Source organism: Polypterus senegalus, chromosome 3 (genome assembly GCF_016835505.1).
Source record: "Polypterus senegalus isolate Bchr_013 chromosome 3, ASM1683550v1, whole genome shotgun sequence".
In the NCBI taxonomy this organism is placed as follows: Eukaryota; Metazoa; Chordata; class Cladistia; order Polypteriformes; family Polypteridae; genus Polypterus; species Polypterus senegalus.
The window spans coordinates 38,525,507-38,547,963 of NC_053156.1; the positions used below are offsets into that span (position 1 = coordinate 38,525,507).

A 22,457-nucleotide genomic window follows, 5' to 3' on the forward strand; every position below is an offset into this window, starting at 1 on the left:
AACACTAAAGCAGCTATGGTATTTGGAATAGTTTGGCCATTCCGTGGACCGTTATATTGATACAGGTCAATTACAATCAGATGCCTTAAAATTATAAACGATATTCGGTTAATTTAAGTGTGTTTGAAAAAGTCACGTCAGGGATGCAAATCTAAAAAAAAAAAGAATGGGAAAAAACACAGGAACAATAGTACTGCTTTGACACTGGGTGCCGCCAGTTTGTAAAACCAAGTGGAATCTGCATACGCACAGGGTAAGGCTGGTGTGAGAATGGTGAGGCTTTACACAAGTTTAGTTTTTATACATCTCGAAGTGAGCATGTAAACGGGTGTTACCCAACACCCCCCAGCTTATTTAATTCTACAGAAATGCACTTAGAAAAAGTACAAATCACAAGACTGATCTTAAGTAGAGAGTTCTTTTATGCTTTACTGTTTTTTTTATAAATTAATGATTATATTCTTACTTTTTTTAATTTTATGTGCAATAACACATAATGTCAAAAGCACCTATTTCAACAGCCCTGTCTGTCATCTTAACCAGTGGACTGATTTTATTAAAAATTTGGCACACTTCCTTGTCAAGAAAATTTCTTGGGCCCAGTCAATTTTACAATATTTTTAAATGCAGCACAGTGTACACTTTTGAAATCTCAAAATCTCCTATTGAAAAACATTGGCAAATTTGAAAACGGTCTTAAAATTTAGAAACCTTATATGTGAATACAATTTTACTATTTCAGCTTTACTTTGAGCAGTATATTTTTTTATATACAGTACAGTATACATTTTTTTTTACTTGTTCAACAGCCAGTGCTGATGGCAAAATGTACGCACTGGTAGTTGTGTGCACTGAAGCAAGTGCACCTTGCTGCAGGACACGAGACAGGGCTGACTGACAGCCTTACCGTATAAAGAAGGTACAATGTTAAATGTGTATTTCAGCTTGCTAATAATATTATTTATTCATGCATCTCCATACAAGGAAAGTACCATCCCCTTTACTAGAATGCTTGGCAAATTCGAGTTATATGCTCCACCTCTTCCTAGGCTCAAATATGTGGCTCCACAGCATCTTGCACAAACCTCAGCCACTGCAGCTCAGTTTTCAGTTGAAATTAAAGCAGGTAAATGTGGTGATATTAATGCGTAAAAAACATTAATGCAAGCAACTTATTCAGAAATGTATAAAAGATGGCACTGTGACACTTAGTACATGTTTAATCACTGTAGCATAAGTATTTCTTTTAAACCAAGAGCAACCTCACAGCTGCATTACCAAAAGATTATACTGATTCTGTATTTCTCTGACATTATTATTTACAGTATGGGCAAAGTGCCACATTGATTCACTGTCTTAACATATGTAGATACAGTCCAAGAGTTCAGTGCAGTCAGCAATTTTAGTGCAAGAGTTCAGCACAGGTTTTCAGTCTTGATTTGGTGCTTCTTTGAAATATTTGTATAAGGAAATGCAATCTACAATTAGCCACAGACCCTCCACATTCAACAGTTCAATCTAAATTTCACAGCCATGTGAAATTGAAAAATGTTATTTAAATTATTAAAAGGTTATTGCAAATTATTGTACAAAATATCAACACCAGTGCCTTGAAATAAACAAAGCACTACAACATTATCCCTCTGGTCACCTGTCAGCACTGTTTGTCAGACACCATCCTTGAAACTCTGCTACTGTTTGAGCAAGGACTCCAGAGTACACATTCACAGTTTTACAAAGTAAACCTAATAAGAGAGAGGTTAGGAGCACACGCTGATAATGCACATGACAAACCAACTCAGGATCCCAGATTAGGCCCAGAGTGCAGCCAAGCAATGGGTGACACCTCAGCACCACACTAGTTCAGATGGAATGGAACCAATGTGAGTTTTATGATGGTGGCTGGAGTGCCAATTCTGCCACCAACCCCCAGGTTTTCCCTGCAGGGTGAAGGGCCTAAATGCAGGGCTAGATGCAGCTTAATGCCATACCCAGGACAGAGCAATTGCAGGTTAAGGGCCTTGCTCAAGGACCCAATGAAGTCTATAAAGTAAAGCTAGCTTTAATGCCACAATATAATACACAGATTGACTGACTAACAGGACAATGGTGCAAAAGTTTCTACTGCTGCCCAATAAATTATTTAAAAAATAGTTGCACAACATGAGAATGTCAAATACCCGCTTACAGAAAATGAATAATGAAAGTGATAATCTGAAGAATTGTTTTTTCTCTGTTGATTTTTAATGTATAAATGTATTTTATACAACATCTTTCATAAAGCACACCACCATAAGGTATTTTACAGGTAAATTAAGAAAGTCACATTAATCAGATATAATTCAGTATGTAGTTGTGGCCGATTGAAATTCAATAGAGGAGAGACAAGTTATCAAAAATGATATGAATATGTCTTTTAATGAATTCTGCCAGGACAGACATGGAATAGCACAAAACAAAAGGCCAATCTAAATGGTCAAAGGTCAAAATACACACACAATGATTTGCAATCAAAGATATTTTTTTTTTTTTTTTTTAAATTCATAAACCTAGGACACAATAATTGTCACCACCATATTTTATATACGACACAAGGTGCTGAGACAGTCAACCCCACTTCCAGAAACCACGTGATGCAACAAAAGGCAAACTAAACAAAAAATGGTAGCAAAAACAATAAAAATAATATTAACACTGTGAACACAACAATCAAAAAGACATGAAAAATATAACATCTGACAAAGGGAGAAGAAAGCAGCACAACTTTAAGAATATTTTAGTAAATGACATTGACATTACAATAACATTAAGTTTTTAGAACTGCAAAAAGATGGCATCAGAGAATCTCGGTTGTCTGGCATACTGATATCAGAGGAAAAATGTTGTTTACATGTTTTAAGTACGATTGTATTTTCAGAGCTGGGCACTAATTAAACACAGAATTTAAATTGTTGGACACAGCCTTCTGTAGTGTTTCTATAATACGTCTAACGATTAGTGTCCCCAAAGTTTAAATGAAGGCTGAAGACTCAATATTTCAGCACAGCATACTCTTGACAGGACAGCTGGTGAGACTGCTCATATAGCTCTTTAATGACCAAGAAACCAGTTTCATTCATGTACAGTATCCCTTCTGTGTCTATTAAGAATCTTGTATAACAATTATGTATGGTATTAAGTGTGTGTAGGTATACATCCCACAATATGCAATAATGTGTTCTAAATGTTACCTTGTTGTTTGTTTAATTATGTTCATAAAACCTATACAACACCTTTGACCTACAAAATTTAAAAGTATGATATATAAAAAGTAAACTGAAAAAGAAGCAAGAATACATAGAAATTCACACATGACAGGACGAGGATACAAATTTATTTTTTCTATTGTGCATTTTTCATATTGGGAGCTCTATTATAATACATACAAACCATTTAAATTATGTAAAGCTGCATGCAATTTAGTCAATCATTTTCTAAACCCTGTGTAATCTTGCTTTCTATGAAAGCCATTATATACAATGCATCTGATCATTAACTTTCTCATTATTAACATTTTTAAATGTGGACCAACCTCCTTAGTTTGAATTTAGCTCACATAACGTGCTTTTAATATCTTCAGTGTCACAATATTGAAGGATAATCTTACCCTTGGCGTTTATCAATAATGGCACAAGATGCATGTCATGGTTTATAAAAATAAATAAATAAATAAATAAAAGAATGCCATAAGAAGTAATGTCTCCATAGAGATTTTTTATTAAGGTCTGGGGATTCAGAAGTACAGGTCATTTTGTCAAACAAAAGTAGAAAGTTTTCATCAACTTACACATTGTACGCTGCTCATAACCCCCACCCCCAAACCAAAATTGAAATGTAGACCCTTAAACAAAACAACCAATTTAATGTACACTATATTGATTGGCTTCTTCCATGTAAAAATATTAATAGCTGTTTGTCTTGCTGATCATACAGGGTGTTTCATAAAGGCCTAATCAAGTATAAATTTAATTATTCATTTCATGTTAAATTAAGAGTTGTATATTAAGAGAAAATTTTCAGGTTTACTGGAAAAGCAGTCCTTCAGATTACTGAGTGGCATGGCACATCACCTATTAGCTAAAAAAAATTGTTACAGATAGTGAAAAATATACAGTTTCCTATAAGGTGTGACGATAAAACACTTGCGGGTATAGTACCTTAGTAATATTTAAAAATGTGAAAAGCACCATTTAAGAGCATTGCATAAATAAGACCAGTTATTGAAATTAAATATATTTCTGAAATCACTAGTTTAGTGAATTCCAGGGTTTGCTAAAATCCTGACAAGATTACAGATGCCTGTATATGCTTAGTTATTTCCGGTACCCCCTGTAATGCCCCTGGTTTTTCTGATATTTAAGTCTTACTAGCCATGTCTTGCACCTGTAATGTGCAACACCGCCCTTGATGTGAAAGGACTGGGCCCTCCCTCTATGTCCATTTCCAAGGTAGTTTAATTCAATCCCAGATTAAACATGAGAATACCAAAAGAAGAACACATCTCCAGAAAACATTTTGCTTTCAGTAAAACCATTGGAGCTATTGATAATTTTTTAATTAACAAGTCTTGCATAATTTCCAAAAGGCCTAGCAGTTGTACATTAGTGCATACACTAGGCACCTTTGTTTTAGTATCAGAAGCTGATGTTATCAGCCCAGTGCTTTATATTATCCTGGATAATTCATATTATGCTCAGACACCTGCTTGCACTGTTCTTCTGTGCATGTTTTATGTACAGATACACTTGGCTGACCAATCAAATAAAATCAAATATGCTTAGATGAGAAGTACCGAAATCTTTCAATGCAAAATAGAAGTTAGCCTTTTATTAACAGCGACTTCTAAGCATTTGGGTCAGATCTGACTTAGTGGAGACATATTGTAGACTCAAAAGACTATTACAGGGCTGTAACCTACAATTATATATTCCTGCTTGTTTTAGAGAAAGTGATCTGTGATATTATGTATCGTGAGGCACATGTGTGGAGTATGCAAGAGCCCAACTCCATCCACAGCCCACATACTCAATTTGGGCTATATATCGGAGCACAGTTAGTGTCAAAATATATGGAGGAATTTGTTTTTAATGCAATGTGAATTTTTGATGTCCGGCAGTGCTTTACTGTGTAAACAGACTTTAAATCTTTAAAACTGTTGATCACAAGAATATATTACTCAGATGATATATAGAATACACATAAGCCTAATGCAACTCTCGAGAAGGAACATGCATGATGCACTACATGTAAAAATACAATGGTCATCACAATTTTTCTGAATATTTTTTATTGTATGAGGTTACTGATTGATGGCTATTTTACTACATACACACATATACTGTATATATACGTATAATATTTCAGCTTGGTATGCTCTCTTTTATCATTATCAATACTTGCATACAGTGAGCACAAAGCATTCAAGTCTCTTACAAAAGCTACTACCAGTGACTAATGTAAACACTGAAAGTCAGATTAAGCCGAGAGTGAGACACTGTTGTTAAACTCTAAACTTTCAGAATGGGTATGTGCCAGGAAGATAAAGTGAGAATTCAGCTTGAAACAGTCTGGAAAAAAATAAATAAAAATCAGTGTAATCTATCTTGGCTAAATGATGTACAGGTACCATCAGTTGTTCCATAATTGGAGAGAGGAAAGGAAGGAGGTCTGTGTGGCTGATCAGCTCTCTATGAAACATCCTGATTACGTTAAAGGTAATGTTAGGCCAAAGTGTCAGTCATATACCAATGACTTTAATCTTCTTTTATTTCAATAAATAAGGGGTGATGTTTAAAAGCTTTAATGTCTGGTCTCAGTAGTCCATGGCAGTCAATGAAATCTTTATTCTTCCCCTTAATCTAAGCAAAAGACCTGAATAATATAGATTGATCTTTTAAAAAAATAGATCACCCTGCACTAGCTGCTTTAAAAATAAAGGAAACAAAACTGCATTAAAAGTAATGCTACTTTTATAACTTCTTGCTATACTGGGTTAACCAAATTCAGAGTCCTGATGTTTTAATTCTTCTTTTAGCAGCCAGAATCTTCACTCTTTTGTATTTAAACAATTAATAAAGCAGCGGAAATTGTTAGATATTAAAAGCTGCATCTGAAAGAAAACTCTAGCAAATATTTTCACCATTATGGCTTCAGCAGTGTTCTGCAAAGATTGCTAAACATAGACATTGCTGCAGCCAACATGGTGGTTTCCATTTTTCTCGGCCAATTCTTCCCATTGATTCTTCAATTTGTTGCAAATGAATAAGATAAAGTATTTGCACTTCCTTGGTGTGCAAGTGTTTGTTATATAATTTTGTCACCCAAAAGGTGCACATGTGCAGGACTAACAAAGAATGAGAGATTGCTGCTTTAGAGTATTGTCTTCTCATTCAGGTCCACTCATTTCTTGGTCGATCCCTTACAGGGGAAGAGTTGAACAGCAGGATCAAGACAGAAAAAGAAAGAGATGAAAAAGAAAGATAGGTAAAAAAGAGAATGAAACAGATAAAAGAATGAAAATTCAGATTTGAAACAGCTGTGAAAGCCTTGTCATATGTTTATCTCTATAAAGAAAATGTCTTATTTTCTTGTAAAACAAGTTCTACTGTGCAGCATGAAGAAATGCTTGGCTTTGTAAGCTAAAAAGTTAAATTACATGGAACTGTTTTCAAAACTCTCCATGCACTAGAATATTTGTGTTGTTTAATCTAGTCTGATTTTATTAGTCTATAAAATCAGATTAGACTGCATTCATGTCAATTAAGAAGGAGTGCATTATTGTAAACATTTCACATTTTATTCCAAATAAATTAATCATTTCCTCCTATTTGATTAGTGTATGTTAAATAAGTCCCTCTCTTTTCTGAACAGACAACAAAATAAATTGTCTATATATACCATTACTTTGCCTGCTATATTTTTTGTTTATTCTGCATTTCCCTTTATTACCCTAGCAGACACCACTTACATCTTTAGACTTACCTGCAAGATTTATTTTGCCATAGCCTTGATTGCAACGGCTGCTTCTTCATTCATAGCAGAGAGAACAGTGATCTGAAATGCATACATCAGTCAAACTATTATCCTGCTATTTTCATTTCAAAAATAAAATTACAGAATTGCATCAACTTAGACAAATATGACATCTTTAGTAAAAAAAAAAAGTCCCCAGCTAATACTACAGCTCAGACTTTCAAAGAAAATTACCGTCAATAGAAGGAGACAGTAAATAAGAATTTCAATATACTACGTACACAAGACAACAATCAAAAATGTTGTTAAGTAAAAGATTCCAGTTTCTTCTCATTTTATGCAACTGTATTCTTTTACTTCCTGTTTGTAAATTTTAATATATTTATTTTAAACCAATACACTTAGCTGCCAAGGCGACATCATTTTTCCTTTAAGATGCTGTAAATTATTAATTTTATCACGTCCAAATTCTATGCAATGGTCATGATTTTTTCAGCATTAAAATAGCTTGGTTTTCTTTCATATACATCTTGATTTCAAATATCTAAAATCCAAATACCTTAAGCATGCAACAAACATTACAATCTCAGTTTCTCTATCAGATGATAGAGAATAACCACTTTATCATTGTGGAGTGGTTTGTGTGCTCCTGTTACTCTGGAAGCTATGTTGTCCAGAGCAGAAGCTTCTGGCAGGGTTTCTCAAGGCAAACTGGTCCCAGGTAAAGGGTCATGCAAACAGTGATTCACAGCCCCCAATTAAGCAGGACTACAAATATAAAAAGAGTACCCCACCCAGTTTGGGGTTACCAGGGCCCCCACCTGGAGCTGAACCTTAGGGGGATGCCCACAGATGGCCACCTATCACAGGTCTGGGAAAGGGTCCCAAGCTGGGGATGCAATCGTTCTGCTCGGCAACTTCAACACCCACACGGATTACATCAAAGACACCTGGAGAGAAGTGATTGGGAAGAACAGCATGCCTATTTAGAGCCCAAGAAATGTTTTGTTTTTAGAATTATGCGCTAGGCATGGGTTGTCCATAACAAACACCATGTTCAAACATTAGTTGGTGCATAGGTTTACCAGAACCCCCAAGGCCAAAGATCCATGATCAATTTTATAACCAGATTTGTGGCCGTATTTTCTCGACACATGTGAAGAGAGGAGCAGAGGTGTCAATTGATCATCACCAGGTGGCAAGTTTGGACAGACAGCAGGGGATGCTCCTGAACTGACCTGGAAAGTTCAAATGAGTAGTGAGGGTAGACTAGGAACATCTGAGGGAGGTCCCAGTCAGTAACACTTTCAACTCTGACATCCAAAGGAGGTTTTTCTGCATTATGGGGGACATAATTCAAATGAACTTTGTTCAATCCCTATATTCTGGAAGCAGCTGCCAAGAGCTGTAACGCAAGAGCCATACGTGCCTCTTGAGATGACAACCCAAGGACACAATGGTGGGCATCAGAGTTGAGGGATGTCATTAGGCTGAAGAAGAAGGCCTTTTGTGTATGGTTAGCACAGGAGAGTCCCAAAGCAGCAGAGGGCTACCAACAGGCCAAAACGGGTGAAGACTTGGTGGTCAGGGAAGCAAGACCCCGGGTGAGGGAGGAGTTTGAAGAGACCATCAAAAGTGACTATTAATCACGCTCAAAAAGATTCTGGCAAATTGTACAGTAACTCAGACGGGTAAAGTGGGACTTCACCAAGACTGTTCTCAGCAAAGGTGGAGAAATGCTGACCCAGATTGAGGATGTGGTCTGCCAGTGGAAGGAACACTTTGAGGAGCTCCTGAACGCAATGGATACTCCCTCTGTGGAGGAGGCAGAGCCAGAAACTAAGGTGGTTAAGCAACTCCACAGTGTGAAGGCCCGAGGGGGGGTCTGAGTAGATGATATCTGCCCAGAAATGCTGAAGGTTCTGGATATGCAGTAGTTGGGCTGATATGGATGACACATATTTCAATGTTGCATAATCATCAGGATCAGTACCCCAGGAGTGGCAGACTGGTTCCAATTTTTAAAAAAAATAACCAGAAGGTGTACTCCAAGTATAAGGAATCACGCTCCTCAGTCATCCTGGCAAACTTATGCCAGCATACTGGAAAGGAGACTCCACCCAGCCGTGGAACTTCAGATCTAAAAGGAACAATGTGAATTCCATCCAGACGATAGACCAGTTAACCAGCTCTTTACCCTTATGAGGATCCTTGAGGAAGTATGGGAGTATACCTGATTGGTCTACATGTGTTTTGTGGGAAAGTACAGGGTTCCAGGGCCCTTAATTAGGGATATTCAGTCCCTGAATAATCACAGTGTGATCTGTGTCTATATACTTGGAAAAACATCATCACTGTGCTCAGTGGGTGTGGGACTCCACAGGAGCTGTGCTGTGTCTCCTATCCCATTTGTAATTTTCATGGACAGGATATCAAGGTGCAACCTGGAAGGAAAAGTGTGTCCAGTTCAATGACCTTAGACCTGCTTCACTGCTTTCTGCAGACAACATAGTCCTGTGAGCTTCATTAGAATGTTAATTTAAGCACACAGAGTGTGAAGAAACAGCAATAAGAAAAAGGTTTTATGGGCACGGCCAGCCAAGAGGAGACCCCAGGGAACACCCAAGGGCCTGCTGTAAGGACTGTATCTTCCAAATGGTCTGGGAACAACTTGGGATCCTCCAGTATGAATTTTGCAAATTTCTCGGTCCCAGATAACCTTTCGAAAATTAGTTGTATTTCTCTTTACATATAAAACTATTTTTACAATATTTGTGTTTATCAATCTACTCTCTATATATAAAATCCTAAGCCTAAAAGTGCAACAATTTTGTGCAACGATTTTATCTGACTTTGTCACATTTTTTGTCATGCTTTAAATCGGGCTTATTTTAAAACCTACATAAATATGTTTGTTATCATTCTTTTCAGAATTTATTGAACTTTAATGTGATGTTGTTAGATTTTCAGATTTTTATTCCGTAAGAACTCACGTCCCGCGAGATGAGACTTAACCACGCCAGGGGCTGGAAATAAAAGGCAAAGAATAGTACAGCTGCTGTACAGGTTTTTAAATGTTTGAAGTGCCACAGCTGATTGAGCAAAGAGGATGTTAAAAAAAACAAAAAAAAACAACACTATTTGTTTCCCATTGTATCACCGTTTAAGAGGGGATTTTAAAGGAGCAACCGCGTCTCCTTGGGATGCATTCAACCCCCTCTTCACAACGCGAGCGGCAGACTGGCCACAACTGGGGTGCCCCTCTAGTAAATTACATTATTGTATCTCCTAAATGAGTTTTGAAACCATATGAAACTAAAAAAAGTCAAGATTTGTATTTGTCTTTGCTTTCATTGTATTTCATTTGAAGTAAATAGTTGCATCTGATATTTTATTATAATATATTTGATCTGAATGCCCCTGTAATCTTCTGGTTTTGCAAAATACAAAACAAAAAAAAAAAAAAAACAAATAAATAAAAGCAAGCCTAAGGTTATAAAATAAAAGTTTTGTTAAGAAGTCTTCTTAATAAAAACAGGTAAGGGGGAAAAACTGTTACCAAAATCTCTTCTCCAGCTTCAAATTTGCCTTCCATTTCTTTTCCCAGTTCCCCCTCAGGCAGCTTAAGATCTTCACGCACTTCTCCACTGTCTTGAAGTAGAGACAAGTAACCATCCTGGATGCCAATCAGCTATTATTAAGGAAACAATAATACAAGTATAGTATTTAGATTTATAAATTGTTTCACTGCAAGCCAAATTACTTCATGGGTTATGGGAGCTTAATAACAGATACATTTTCAGTATCCTATAGCTAAATGTCTGGTGGTACCTACACAATGTCCTTTAATAACCACATATAATTTAAGTTAAAATAAAGAAATATTTTGAAATAACAAAATTTTAAAAAGTTAGGAGGCAATTAACACAACACTTAGTAAAACAATATAAAATCAGAATGCTTCAATATTTTTGTCTTTCTAAATTGAAGGCCAACACTTAAAAAATAAATTATAATCGTCATACACATTACTTTTATCTGCTATTTAAAACCAAAATATGCTATTTTTTATTTAACCTTGACTAGAAAATGAATTACCTGATAGTCATTTCTCTTGATATTAGGTACATCCATGTTATGGGTTGAGGGACAAATATCTTCATATTTTTTTCCAGTGAATATATCAATTCCAACAAGGTGTACCTGTCAAAGCAAAAGACTATGGGATAGGTTTAGGTATTTACACGATACATTTCCACATCCCACAACTTACAAACCTTTATTTTTTAATCTTTCCAGGATAAAGAAAAATTTAAAACAGCACAGAAAAAATTTATAGCACAAAGAATGTATGTTACGTACATCCTGTGATGTTTTCCATTTCCCTCCATTTTACTTACATTTTCCTCTCAGGAATAACATGATTATATCACACGTATCTAGTCTCTCAATAAGGTATCCAGCAATGCCATTTGGCTGGACCCATTTTGAAGTTGCAAGACTGGAAAGAAAAAGTAGCCAACTCAAGGCAAGGCCTCTTCTGATAAAGATGATGCAATTTACCAGAATGTTAACAAGGTTAAGGATTAGCAAAAAAGATTTCTAGGCTGCCTGCTATCATGACCAATAAGGTAAGTGTCCAGTTGCATCCTTGTCCTCTAAAACTAACCGAGCTAGAAAACGAAACCAAGGAAAACTCTTTTGTGGTTAGTGGCACCTCTGCAGATTTTCTTTTCTGAGGGAATGCATGCTTCCCCAGCCTACCTCGTATGGGTTTCCAAAGCAGAGGGCCAGCAACAATGTTTAGGGAGGATTTCTACCTATACAACAGGCAAATGTGAGGTGGGGCAGAGAGAATGTTTGGGTAGAATAAAGGGGTTTAGCTATTGCTTAAAGTTTTTGTATTTTTCATAGGCGGTTGGGGTTGAGTGAATTTTCCCTGTTAATGCAACATTAATATTTGTTTATTGCCCAACACTCCACCCCTTCCAACACCCTGGCATTAGCTCCTTGCAATCTTTATTCTCATTTTTCAGTACTTCAATCTCTTCCTTTTAAACCTAACTATAGTATATTATCTTTAAACATAGGTAGCCTCAGATCGAACATCAAAGAGGGTTGACGTGTTTGGCAGTTAGCGGCACAAGAGGACTGACTTGACTTTATTAGACCACAATAATCTTCTTCAAACAAGTTGTTCTCAATAGATCAGATTCTGACTCAAGCTTTGTGTGCAACAATGCATAAAGATGAGCTGTCACAGAAACAATTTATTTCCTGTCTTTTACACACAGCTGTGACTAGTAATATGAATGATCAATCTTAGACAATGATCCATCATTTGAATGGACTCAAACTAAGCTCTCCAATGGTACATGGCTTGAAATATGTGAGATCTTTGATAAAAGCAGCTTCACTTGGTGGTGACATGCTGCTCGCCTCAGGGAATAGGTGTGCAAATCATGCATTTTAATAATGAAAGAGAGCAGACAACAGGGAAATTTATGATTTAATTGAAAGAAGACACCCTGGGTATGTATTGCTTTTGATTGACTTGTGGGTTTACTGCAACGTACACAAACAACCTGGAAATAAGGCTGTGTCCCACTGGCAGGACACCTTATGTATAAGTGTCAAAATTGTATTACAGTTTAAAAAAAAAAAAAACATAACTCAAAGTGATCATTTATCTGCTGCCAGCTAGGTCTGTAGCAGTGTAGTTATAGACTTAAGTAGCAGTTATCAATGTATGTGGTACTCAAGTTAAGAAGAAGAAAAAAAAAACGGGGATTTTGGGGCTGTGGGTTACAAAGAAGAAAAGCCCAAGTCTCCATGCTATGCTGCACTTCAATTTTCCCACTATAGTGTTCCATTGCTCCTGCTTTGTTGCTTCACTTCTATGTACCTCCTCCTGGCCTCACTCTCCTCTTCTATGGCTAACACCTGCAACAATGTGAAGTCTCCCCCTACTCACGTAGCCTCTAATGTAACCGCTTCCATCTTCCTGAGTCAGTCCATGCCAGGATCAAAACTTTGCAGTAATCAATCACCGAGGGCAATGGATTTTTGGGAAAAAGAACTTTCACTCTGACTTGGAAATGTAAGTTATTGTCTTCTTTTCATCACGTGATGTTTTATGGAACTTGCAAGTTATTAATCTGAATTTATATGTATCTGTATAATTTCTGAAAATTAAAAATTAACAAAAAAAAAGATTTTATTCTATATCAAACCACACCACTGTTCTTACAATAAAAATAATCAAGAAAAAAAAAATCATTAGTATACATAGGCAAAATTAAAAGACACATGCTCACAAAAAACACTTGGTAAAACCCATGAATTCAAAATTGGTTGGTGTTAGAAAAAGATAACCTTTACTTGGGCTTAATAAGAGTTCAGTACCTAAAGAGGGAAATTTAGCTTTTTACAGAAGCTCATTAAATAATAAATAAATAAATAATATACACACACCAGAATGACTAAAAGAAAGAAAACTTGGCAGTCACAGTCCCAGTAAGGCATTATGCAGGTGTATTGCCACTGGTATAAAAGAGCCCTGATAGCATTTCTGCTGAATAATTCATTGGCTGAAAGTCCTCAGTGTTTGTGTGTCAGAGAGCTGATGTGCAGCATTGTTCATAATGACACTCAGTTTTACTTTAATTTTCTTCTTCACTACTACCTATAGGGAGTCCAGAATGCATCCCATAACCGGCCTGGCCTTTTAATTGGTTAGTTGATTCAAATGCCATCACTTGAAGTAATGTCACTGACCTAGCACACCACAGTGTTTAAAAAAAAAATCACACTGACCATCACAAAGTTGTAGAAGATGCGAAGGATATCACTACCCCACATTAAAGGAAAAGTGCCTGCTCTGCTCTGCTCTGTTCTGTTCTGTATAGTTCCTCTGTGTTACAAGACAGTACTGTGGTATTTCAAACATTTCAATTCCTGGAGGTGTTAAATGTTAAGAACGCCAATCTAGAAATATCACATGACATTTGATCAAATATGCATCAGCATTCTGCATTTGCATTGATTAACAGGACTAATAATATCCAAAATTAATCTGTGTGACAACAGTTAGCATTAACCAGATGGTACATTTTTGAGTTCCTTGGTTTATAGTCTGGAAACCCCTGAACTAGATAATTATGCAAATATGCATCAGATTTAAATTTGTGTGACATTTTCTGTTTATTTAATCCTTCCACTACATCTTTCTCCTTTTAATCCCCCAAGTCATCACTCATATTCGAAGATCGGCTATATTTCTTACCTTGCAACCACTGCCACCTTCATTGACTAATCCTAAATTGGAAGTAGCTACATTCTCCAATTACAGAGTTGGCACAATCCAAATTTTTCTACTGAAGCTTACTCCACACCTCCAGGAAACTAGGTGGCCATGACAAATAAGGTTTTGTGATTTTTGACTACAAAAAGATAAAAACTAATATTTTATTGAACATCAGCTCACCTTAGCATGACCATGCTTGCCAGTTTTAGAAGTGGACATCTCAACAATCTTACAGGGACGACCCTTAAGAACTACAAAGCCATTTTTGCGGAGGGCAGAGCACTGCACAGGGAAAGTGACAGAAGCACCTGCATCGCCAGTCTGGAAGTCCAAGTCTGCATCTGCCATCTTGTCACTCACTCTACAAGAATAATAATTAAAGACGAGTCAAATTCTTCCTTTCACATTCTCAGTGTAAAACACAAATTAAGTTTAATGCAATTGTGGATTAAAATAAAGATTGTAACAAGCACTGTTCACAGTTAAGGCTGTGCACTACAGACCCTTATTTGTGTAAAATATGACTTAAAGGAATACTCCACATAAAAAAAAAAATTATAGTTTTGTATTACTTACCCCATGTAGTTTGTGGTGATGACCAAGAAAAATGTTGTCTCATGTTTTCATGCAAAATTGACATAAAACAAGTTTATGATATAATAAAAGCCAATTATAACCAATTGTTGTACAACGGCAAACAATGGCGAAAAATGTCAATACAAGAAATATTTTTTAAAAAAACTAATGTTACTCGTGTCGCATAATACACATGTCATCTATCCAGCTGAATGTGCACAATGTTCAAATCGCATGCTCTTTTGATAAAATATTGTTAAATAGTAACTTCAGGAATAAGCAGCACACATCAATACTTTACAATGAGGCTTTAGTATCATATTTTTACATTTTTTTCCATTCTGCATAAAACCATGGGACTTCTAGCTAGTGACATTAATTAAGAATAATAAAAAGAAGGGAATATTCTGGTTGGAAGCCAGTTGTGTCTTCTGCAACTTGAGAGTTTATTTTACAACATTAAGACACACTTAAAACAATCTCCTTGAGGCTTTACTCCTTCATCAATGGAGTTACCCTCCATATCCACACACCAGAGGTTTTTTAGGAAGTCTGACTATACTTTTGTTGCGATTGATTTTTATAACCTTTTTATTGCCTTGTTCTTTAGGGCCTACCATTCCTATACAAAGTATTTCCCTATCCCCCACTATAACCTTTTACTACTAGTATGTTTGAATAGTTAACCTGGATAAGATAAATGGTTTGCAAGATCCTACCTTTATGGTGGCATACTGTTTAAAACTAATGAAGCTTCCCATTTGTTTACAGTTTTGCTAAAACAAGCTTCAATATTCAAGAAGTGAAGCAAAATGACACCTTTTATTGGCTAAAAAACGATTACAATATACAACCTTTCGAGGCAACTCAGGTCACTTTTTCAGGCCTATTTTTAAACATTGTGGAAAAGAGAATGGTAGTAAAATTGAATGCCGTCATGAAAAATCACTTCCAGGAGGCACTCTGTTGGAACTTAGCCACAGGCTTATTCCACCATGGTGTGCTAAGAAGCACCTCTGGGGGTCTTTTCTGCCCCACTGTTCTCAGGCATTTCAATGCTTCCTCCTGATAAATTAATTTTGAAATATCTGAACAATATACAGTGCATCCGGAAAGTATTCACAGTGCATCACTTTTTCCACATTTTGTTATGTTACAGCCTTACTCCAAAATGGATTAAATTCACCTTTTTCCTCAGAATTCTACACACAACACCCCATAATGACAACGTGAGAAAAGTTTGCTTGAGATTTTTGCAAATTTATTAAAAATAAAAAAACTGAGAAAAACAACATTTTTCACGTTGTCATTATGGGGTATTGTGTGTAGAATTCTGAGGGAAAAAATCAATTTAATCAATTTTGGAATAAGACTGTAACTTAACAAAATGTGGAAAAAGTGATGCGCTGTGAATACTTTCTGGATGCACTGTATATGTATTTATTTACTGATTGATTGAATTATTTGTCCTTTGAGTCTTTACCTATTGCTTTTTATGTTTCCACAGTTGTATGCATCTGACTTTCCCCAGAGGATTAATAGTTTATCTAATCGGGTTAGTTTGGACATTGATTTTAAGGTACAGTGGTGTGAAAAACTATTTGCCCCCTTCCTGATTTCTTATTCTTTTGCATGTTTGTCACACAAAATGTTTCTGATCATCAAACACATTTAACCATTAGTCAAATATAACACAAGTAAACACAAAATGCAGTTTTAAAATGATGGTTTTTATTATTTAGGGAGAAAAAAAAAATCCAAACCCACATGGCCCTGTGTGAAAAAGTAATTGCCCCCTGAACCTAATAACTGGTTGGGCCACCCTTAGCAGCAATAACTGCAATCAAGTGTTTGCGATAACTTGCAATGATTCTTTTACAGCACTCTGGAGGAATTTTGGCCCACTCATCTTTGCAGAATTGTTGTAATTCAGCTTTATTTGAGGGTTTTCTAGCATGAACCGCCTTTTTAAGGTCATGCCATAGCATCTCAATTGGATTCAGGTCAGGACTTTGACTAGGCCACTCCAAAGTCTTCATTTTGTTTTTCTTCAGCCATTCAGAGGTGGATTTACTGGTGTGTTTTGGGTCATTGTCCTGTTGCAGCACCCACGATCGCTTCAGCTTGAGTTGACGAACAGATGGCCGGACATTCTCCTTCAGGATTTTTTGTTAGACAGTAGAATTCATGGTTCCATCTATCACAGCAAGCCTTCAAGGTCCTGAAGCAGCAAAACAACCCCAGACCATCACACTACCACCACCATATTTTACTGTTGGTATGATGTTCTTTTTCTGAAATGCTGTGTTCCTTTTATGCCAGACGTAACGGGACATTTGCCTTCCAAAAAGTTCAACTTTTGTCTCATCAGTCCACAAGGTATTTTCCCAAAAGTCTTGGCAATCATTGAGATGTTTCTTAGCAAAATTGAGACGAGCCCTAATGTTCTTTTTGCTTAACAGTGGTTTGCGTCTTGGAAATCTGCCATGCAGGCCATTTTTGCCCAGTCTCTTTCTTATGGTGGAGTCGTGAACACTGACCTTAATTGAGGCAAGTGAGGCCTGCAGTTCTTTGGACGTTGTCCTGGGGTCTTTTGTGACCTCTCGGATGAGTCGTCTCTGCGCTCTTGGGGTAATTTTGGTCGGCCGGCCACTCCTGGGAAGGTTCACCACTGTTCCATGTTTTTGCCATTTGTGTATAATGGCTCTCACTGTGGTTCGCTGGAGTCCCAAAGCTTTAGAAATGGCTTTGTAACCTTTACCAGACCGATAGATCTCAATTACTTCTGTTCTCATTTGTTCCTGAATTTCTTTGGATCTTGGCATGATGTCTAGCTTTTGAGGTGCTTTTGGTCTACTTCTCTGTGTCAGGCAGCTCCTATTTAAGTGATTTCTTGATTGAAACAGGTGTGGCAGTAATCAGGCCTGGGGGTGGCTACGGAAATTGAACTCAGGTGTGATACACCACAGTTAGGTTATTTTTTAACAAGGAGGCAATTACTTTTTCACACAGGGCCATGTAGGTTTGGATTTTTTTTCTCCCTAAATAATAAAACCATCATTTAAAAACTGCATTTTTTGTTTACTTGTGTTATATTTGACTAATGGTTAAATGTGTTTGATGATCAGAAACATTTTGTGTGACAAACATGCAAAAGAATAAGAAATCAGGAAGGGGGCAAATAGTTTTTCACACCACGGTATATTGTTATGGTTTACTGTCACTTCACTTGTATCTTTTCATTATCTCTGCAGACGTGACAACATTAATTCCACATAAGATATTTGGAACTACTCCATATGGTTTCAGAAACATACAGTGGTATGAGAAAAGTAAGCAAATACCCTAGAAACATGTGTGTTTTTAAACATACTTGCATGTATGGATATGTGGTCTTGATTTCAACAATAATGATGCATAAAGGAAATTATTTATTCAAAATAAAGTCAGAAATGCAATTGCCTGCAGTGGAAAAATAAGAACACCCATAGCTTTAATAGCTGGTATTGCCACCTTTGGGTGAAACAATTACAAATTTCAATTCAATTTAGCTTATTTTTGTACAACATTCACTGTTCTTCAAATGCGCAGAGAGCTGAGACAAGTTCTCAGTTAAAATGCAAGTACAGATTTTACAAATTACTAAATACAAATGACCTAAAAGTCACCTAAATTGATGTTTTGCCCACTCCTCCTTACAAAATTATTTGGACTATATGATGTTTTAGGACTTTGTTATATAAACTGCTGTGTAAACTGCCTCCATTTCTATGGGGTTAAAATCAGGGCCTTGAATTGGTCATACTATAATCCTCCATTTTTTTACTTTTTTGAGCTCTTCGGTTGTGGATTTGCTGGAGTGTTTGGGTCATTATCTCTTTGTAATTTCCACTACTGGTTAGGTTTCAGCTTTCTGACAGATGCCTTCACATTCTCCTCAACTACTCTCTTGTACAACTTGGAATTCATGGTTGATTCTATAATAGCCAGATGGTTAGGCAGAGGTAAGAAAACAAGCAGCCTCAAACCATAATGCTTCCACTACTATGCTTAATAGTGGAATGAGTTTCTTTGAATAAAGGCCATTTTTGGCTTTTCTTACCAAGCATGTTTAAATTTATTTCATCTGTTCAGAGTGCACTGTTCCAATAGTCCTGTTCTTCACTTCGGTGTAGTCTGGCAAACTTCCATCAGGCACCTACTGTATGTCCTTTTAAAAGCAGAATCTTGATGTGTGTGACAGACAGGGGGCGCTGTCATCACCTTGAACCCTCAGACCAGACACCAGATAAAAGTCCAATTATTATTTATTTTATAATAATAATGTGCACAAAGCACCCTCCACTCCACAATACTCATATACTAACCAATACAATACAATAACCAATAATCAATCCTCCTACTCACAGACGCATTGCCACCCTTCCTCCCGACTCAGCTCAACCCTGGGATCTCCCACGGTCCTTTAAATAGTCCTTGACCCGGAAGTGCTTCTGAACCCTCAGTCCATGTGATTTCCTAGCACATCCGGGTCAGATCAAAACTCCTCTTCTTCATCCCAGAAGTATGTCATTTCCCCTGTTGTTGTGACTAAGACGCACTTCTGGTTTATAGTGCAAGTAACAGTCCCTGGGTCTCCCTGCAGCGTCCTCTGGTGGCCCCCATGGTATCCAGCAGGGCTGTGAAGGAAAACTCCAATGTCCAGGATTCCCTGCTGGAATTCGGGGCACTTCCAAGCTGCAGGGAGGGCTCCATCTGGCGGTCTGGGGGTATGACTGGCAGGCCATAGTCCACATGTGGCTACATGCTTCAAATCAATTACCAAGACCAAACCATACCACAGGCTATGATAATTTAAATAAACCAGGCCCTCCATGATGATTTTTAAATCATCTGGTTGCACTCGATTTTAATTATAGCCATTTGATGTAAATATAAAGGTAGGAGTGTAGCAACTTCATCCACACAAGAAAATTTGCCTTTCCATTGATTTAAGTAGTATAAATGAGTACAAAAATATGGATTTTCATTTATAGATGTTATGTTAAAATATTAGGTTAACTATATCTATCAGTACAGTATTGGTAAAGTGATGACCAAATGTGCTTCTCATGGGTTTTACGTTTTCAGACTACATTTTCACAATATTCTTAAACACAAAATTCTTACTTGAATTCCAGATCACTGGGGCCAGAGCCTAACCTGGGAGTAGGGTTGTCAGAATACCAAAATTTCAAACTTTGGTATTCAATACATTGTATACTGTAATTCAGTTAAAAAAAAATAAATTAAAATTCTGCATGCATTAAAATCTTTACATTGATGAAAAAAATTTTAGTCATTAAAAGCAAATACTTCAGGTAGTGCAATATTTTGTAAAGTGTAAGAATAAGTCCTGTAAACAATAAAAAGTAAAGTTTAAATTTGGAATTTTTTTTTTTACTTTGATAAAAAATACTGTTACTGAGGTAGTAGAATGAATGCTACAAATGCCATTAAATACAAATTGATAAAAGTACTGAAAACTTGTAAATAACGTCATGAAGCATGCACTGATATAGTGCATTGCCGCACCACCACATGATGAAACTGCTCGGGATCCCAGTTGGCACCCACCCCCCCCAGGCAGACACGTGGTCTAGTCCCACCCTCCGGAAATGACCCTCAATTTGCCGCAGTCAGCTGTTACGTGGGCATCCCCTTGGCCTAGTTCAGCCGCTCGGACCCTCAACAATGAGGATCCTGTGAGCCAGATCACCCTCGGGGAATCGCACCAGATGGCTGTAGTGCCACAACTGACTCTCCCTCACAATGCAGGTAATGTGCCTCATTCAGGACTCCGTAAGCAACCGCTCTTTCAACACAAAGTCAAACCAGCGGCACCCAAGGATTCTCCGAAGAGACACAGTACTGAAATAGTCCAGTCTTCGTCTTAGGTTACTGAATAACATCCATGTCTCACAAACCATATCGCAAGACAGGAAGCACCAAAACTCTAAAGACTTGGACCTTTGTCCTTTTGCACATATATCGAGAGCACCATACTCCCATTTCCAGTGAACTCGTGACTCTCCCCCATGCTCTCCCAATCGGTCTAGTCACCAGAGATATGAATGTTGTTGCCGAGGTAAGTAAACCTCTCAGTCGAAGTTGACATTCTTTCCGCAGACAGACACACTGCTGATGGCTGTGCCAAAGAGGTCATTAAAGTCCTGGATCTTGTTTTTTATCCAGGACACTCAAAGCCCAGACATTCAGACTCTTCACTCAGTCTCTCAAGAGCCCCAATCAGAGCCTCCATTGACTCCACAAAGATCACAGGATTGTCTGCAAAGTAAAGATCAGCGAATCTTTCTTCACCAACAGATGCCCCACAATAATATAATTATTATAATTATTATATTTTGTAAATAATGTACATAAAATTTTTAACACAAACATTAAAACATTCAAGTAAAAATAAAAGATTGTTATCTTTTGTAAACATTTGTTCAGAAAAAAAAACACACTAATACACTTAAAGGTTTTGCATAAATGCAAACAGTACACATTCCATTTTAGTATAAACTACTGTGTCTTTGTAACTTCCAAAGTTTTTGCTACTTAGACTAGCGTGTCATCATGCTCTTCTGTGAGGCTGCCACATACTGAGAGAGAGATAAGCACACAGCAGAGTACAACCACTGTTTATGCCATTAAGCACTGAAAAGTTACAGCGCTACATTGTATGGTACATGTGATGAAATAATTTTTAAAGTGCACGTAATAACAAAGTAACACGCTATGGCAGCACACTTCGCACAAGAGTTTAAAAAGTGATGAAGCGACAGACCTCAATGCTAAAGAGTGACCCACAGATGAAAATTATTTCTGACCACATTTTGAATAATTAAAAATGTAACTGACTACAAAACAACATTTTAACCTGTACAGAAAAAATTAACATCACATCCTTACTTCTAACACATCAGTATACAAGTTTATACTTAATGTTTACATAATTTAGAAATAAGATAACTCTTGAAATTTTTGTATTAATTTTTAAGTTGGTCCTTTAAGCAGAGGTGTTCAACCCATTAGGCAACATATTTGGCTATGTTGGGCAGCGTTTAGGTAAGTTAAGGGACACATGTCCAGAACACCCCATACCCCCACACTCCCCCCCCCAGGGCTTTAAATGGGCTTAAACTCTCACTGCTTTTAAGTGTTTTACTAAATTTAATGCATTAACCCATTTAATTGTCATTGTGCAGTAGCAAATCTTACATACAGGCCTGCATGTTTCTTGTGGTTTTCCATCCCCATTTGCCACAGTATTTCAAGACACCACTCCAGCTGCTGTCTTTGTCAATTAAGCGTGCTAGTGAAGGCTCCAAAGCTGCTAAAGTTGCCACATTAAAACCTGTGAATAAGTGGAAATCGGGGCTACAACTTTAGTTATGGCAAACCAGAACTGCATTCGTAATGCAGCCTTTAGAATCAATCCCATGAAAAATGAGTACTGAAGCAATTTTGGAATGTTAAAATTGATCCTTTTGACAATCCTACCTGACAGCACTATTGT

At 37.0% G+C, this 22,457-nt stretch overlaps 1 protein-coding gene across 1 annotated transcript in view; it reads right to left on the reverse strand.

The window, feature by feature from the left end:
• Positions 1-3,733: 3,733 nt before the first annotated feature.
• The window catches only part of LOC120525037 (eukaryotic translation initiation factor 5A-1), a 38,534-nt gene continuing 19,810 nt past the window's right edge, over positions 3,734-22,457 (reverse strand). Inside the window, exons 2-6 of the mRNA XM_039746983.1 lie at positions 14,498-14,678; positions 11,110-11,214; positions 10,571-10,702; positions 7,021-7,092; positions 3,734-6,456 (exon numbers count right to left, since the gene is read on the reverse strand). Of these exons, the coding sequence (XP_039602917.1) occupies positions 7,030-7,092; positions 10,571-10,702; positions 11,110-11,214; positions 14,498-14,665 (468 nt within the window). The 5' untranslated portion in view covers positions 14,666-14,678 and the 3' untranslated portion in view covers positions 3,734-6,456; positions 7,021-7,029. The remainder of the gene's footprint in view (positions 6,457-7,020; positions 7,093-10,570; positions 10,703-11,109; positions 11,215-14,497; positions 14,679-22,457) is intronic.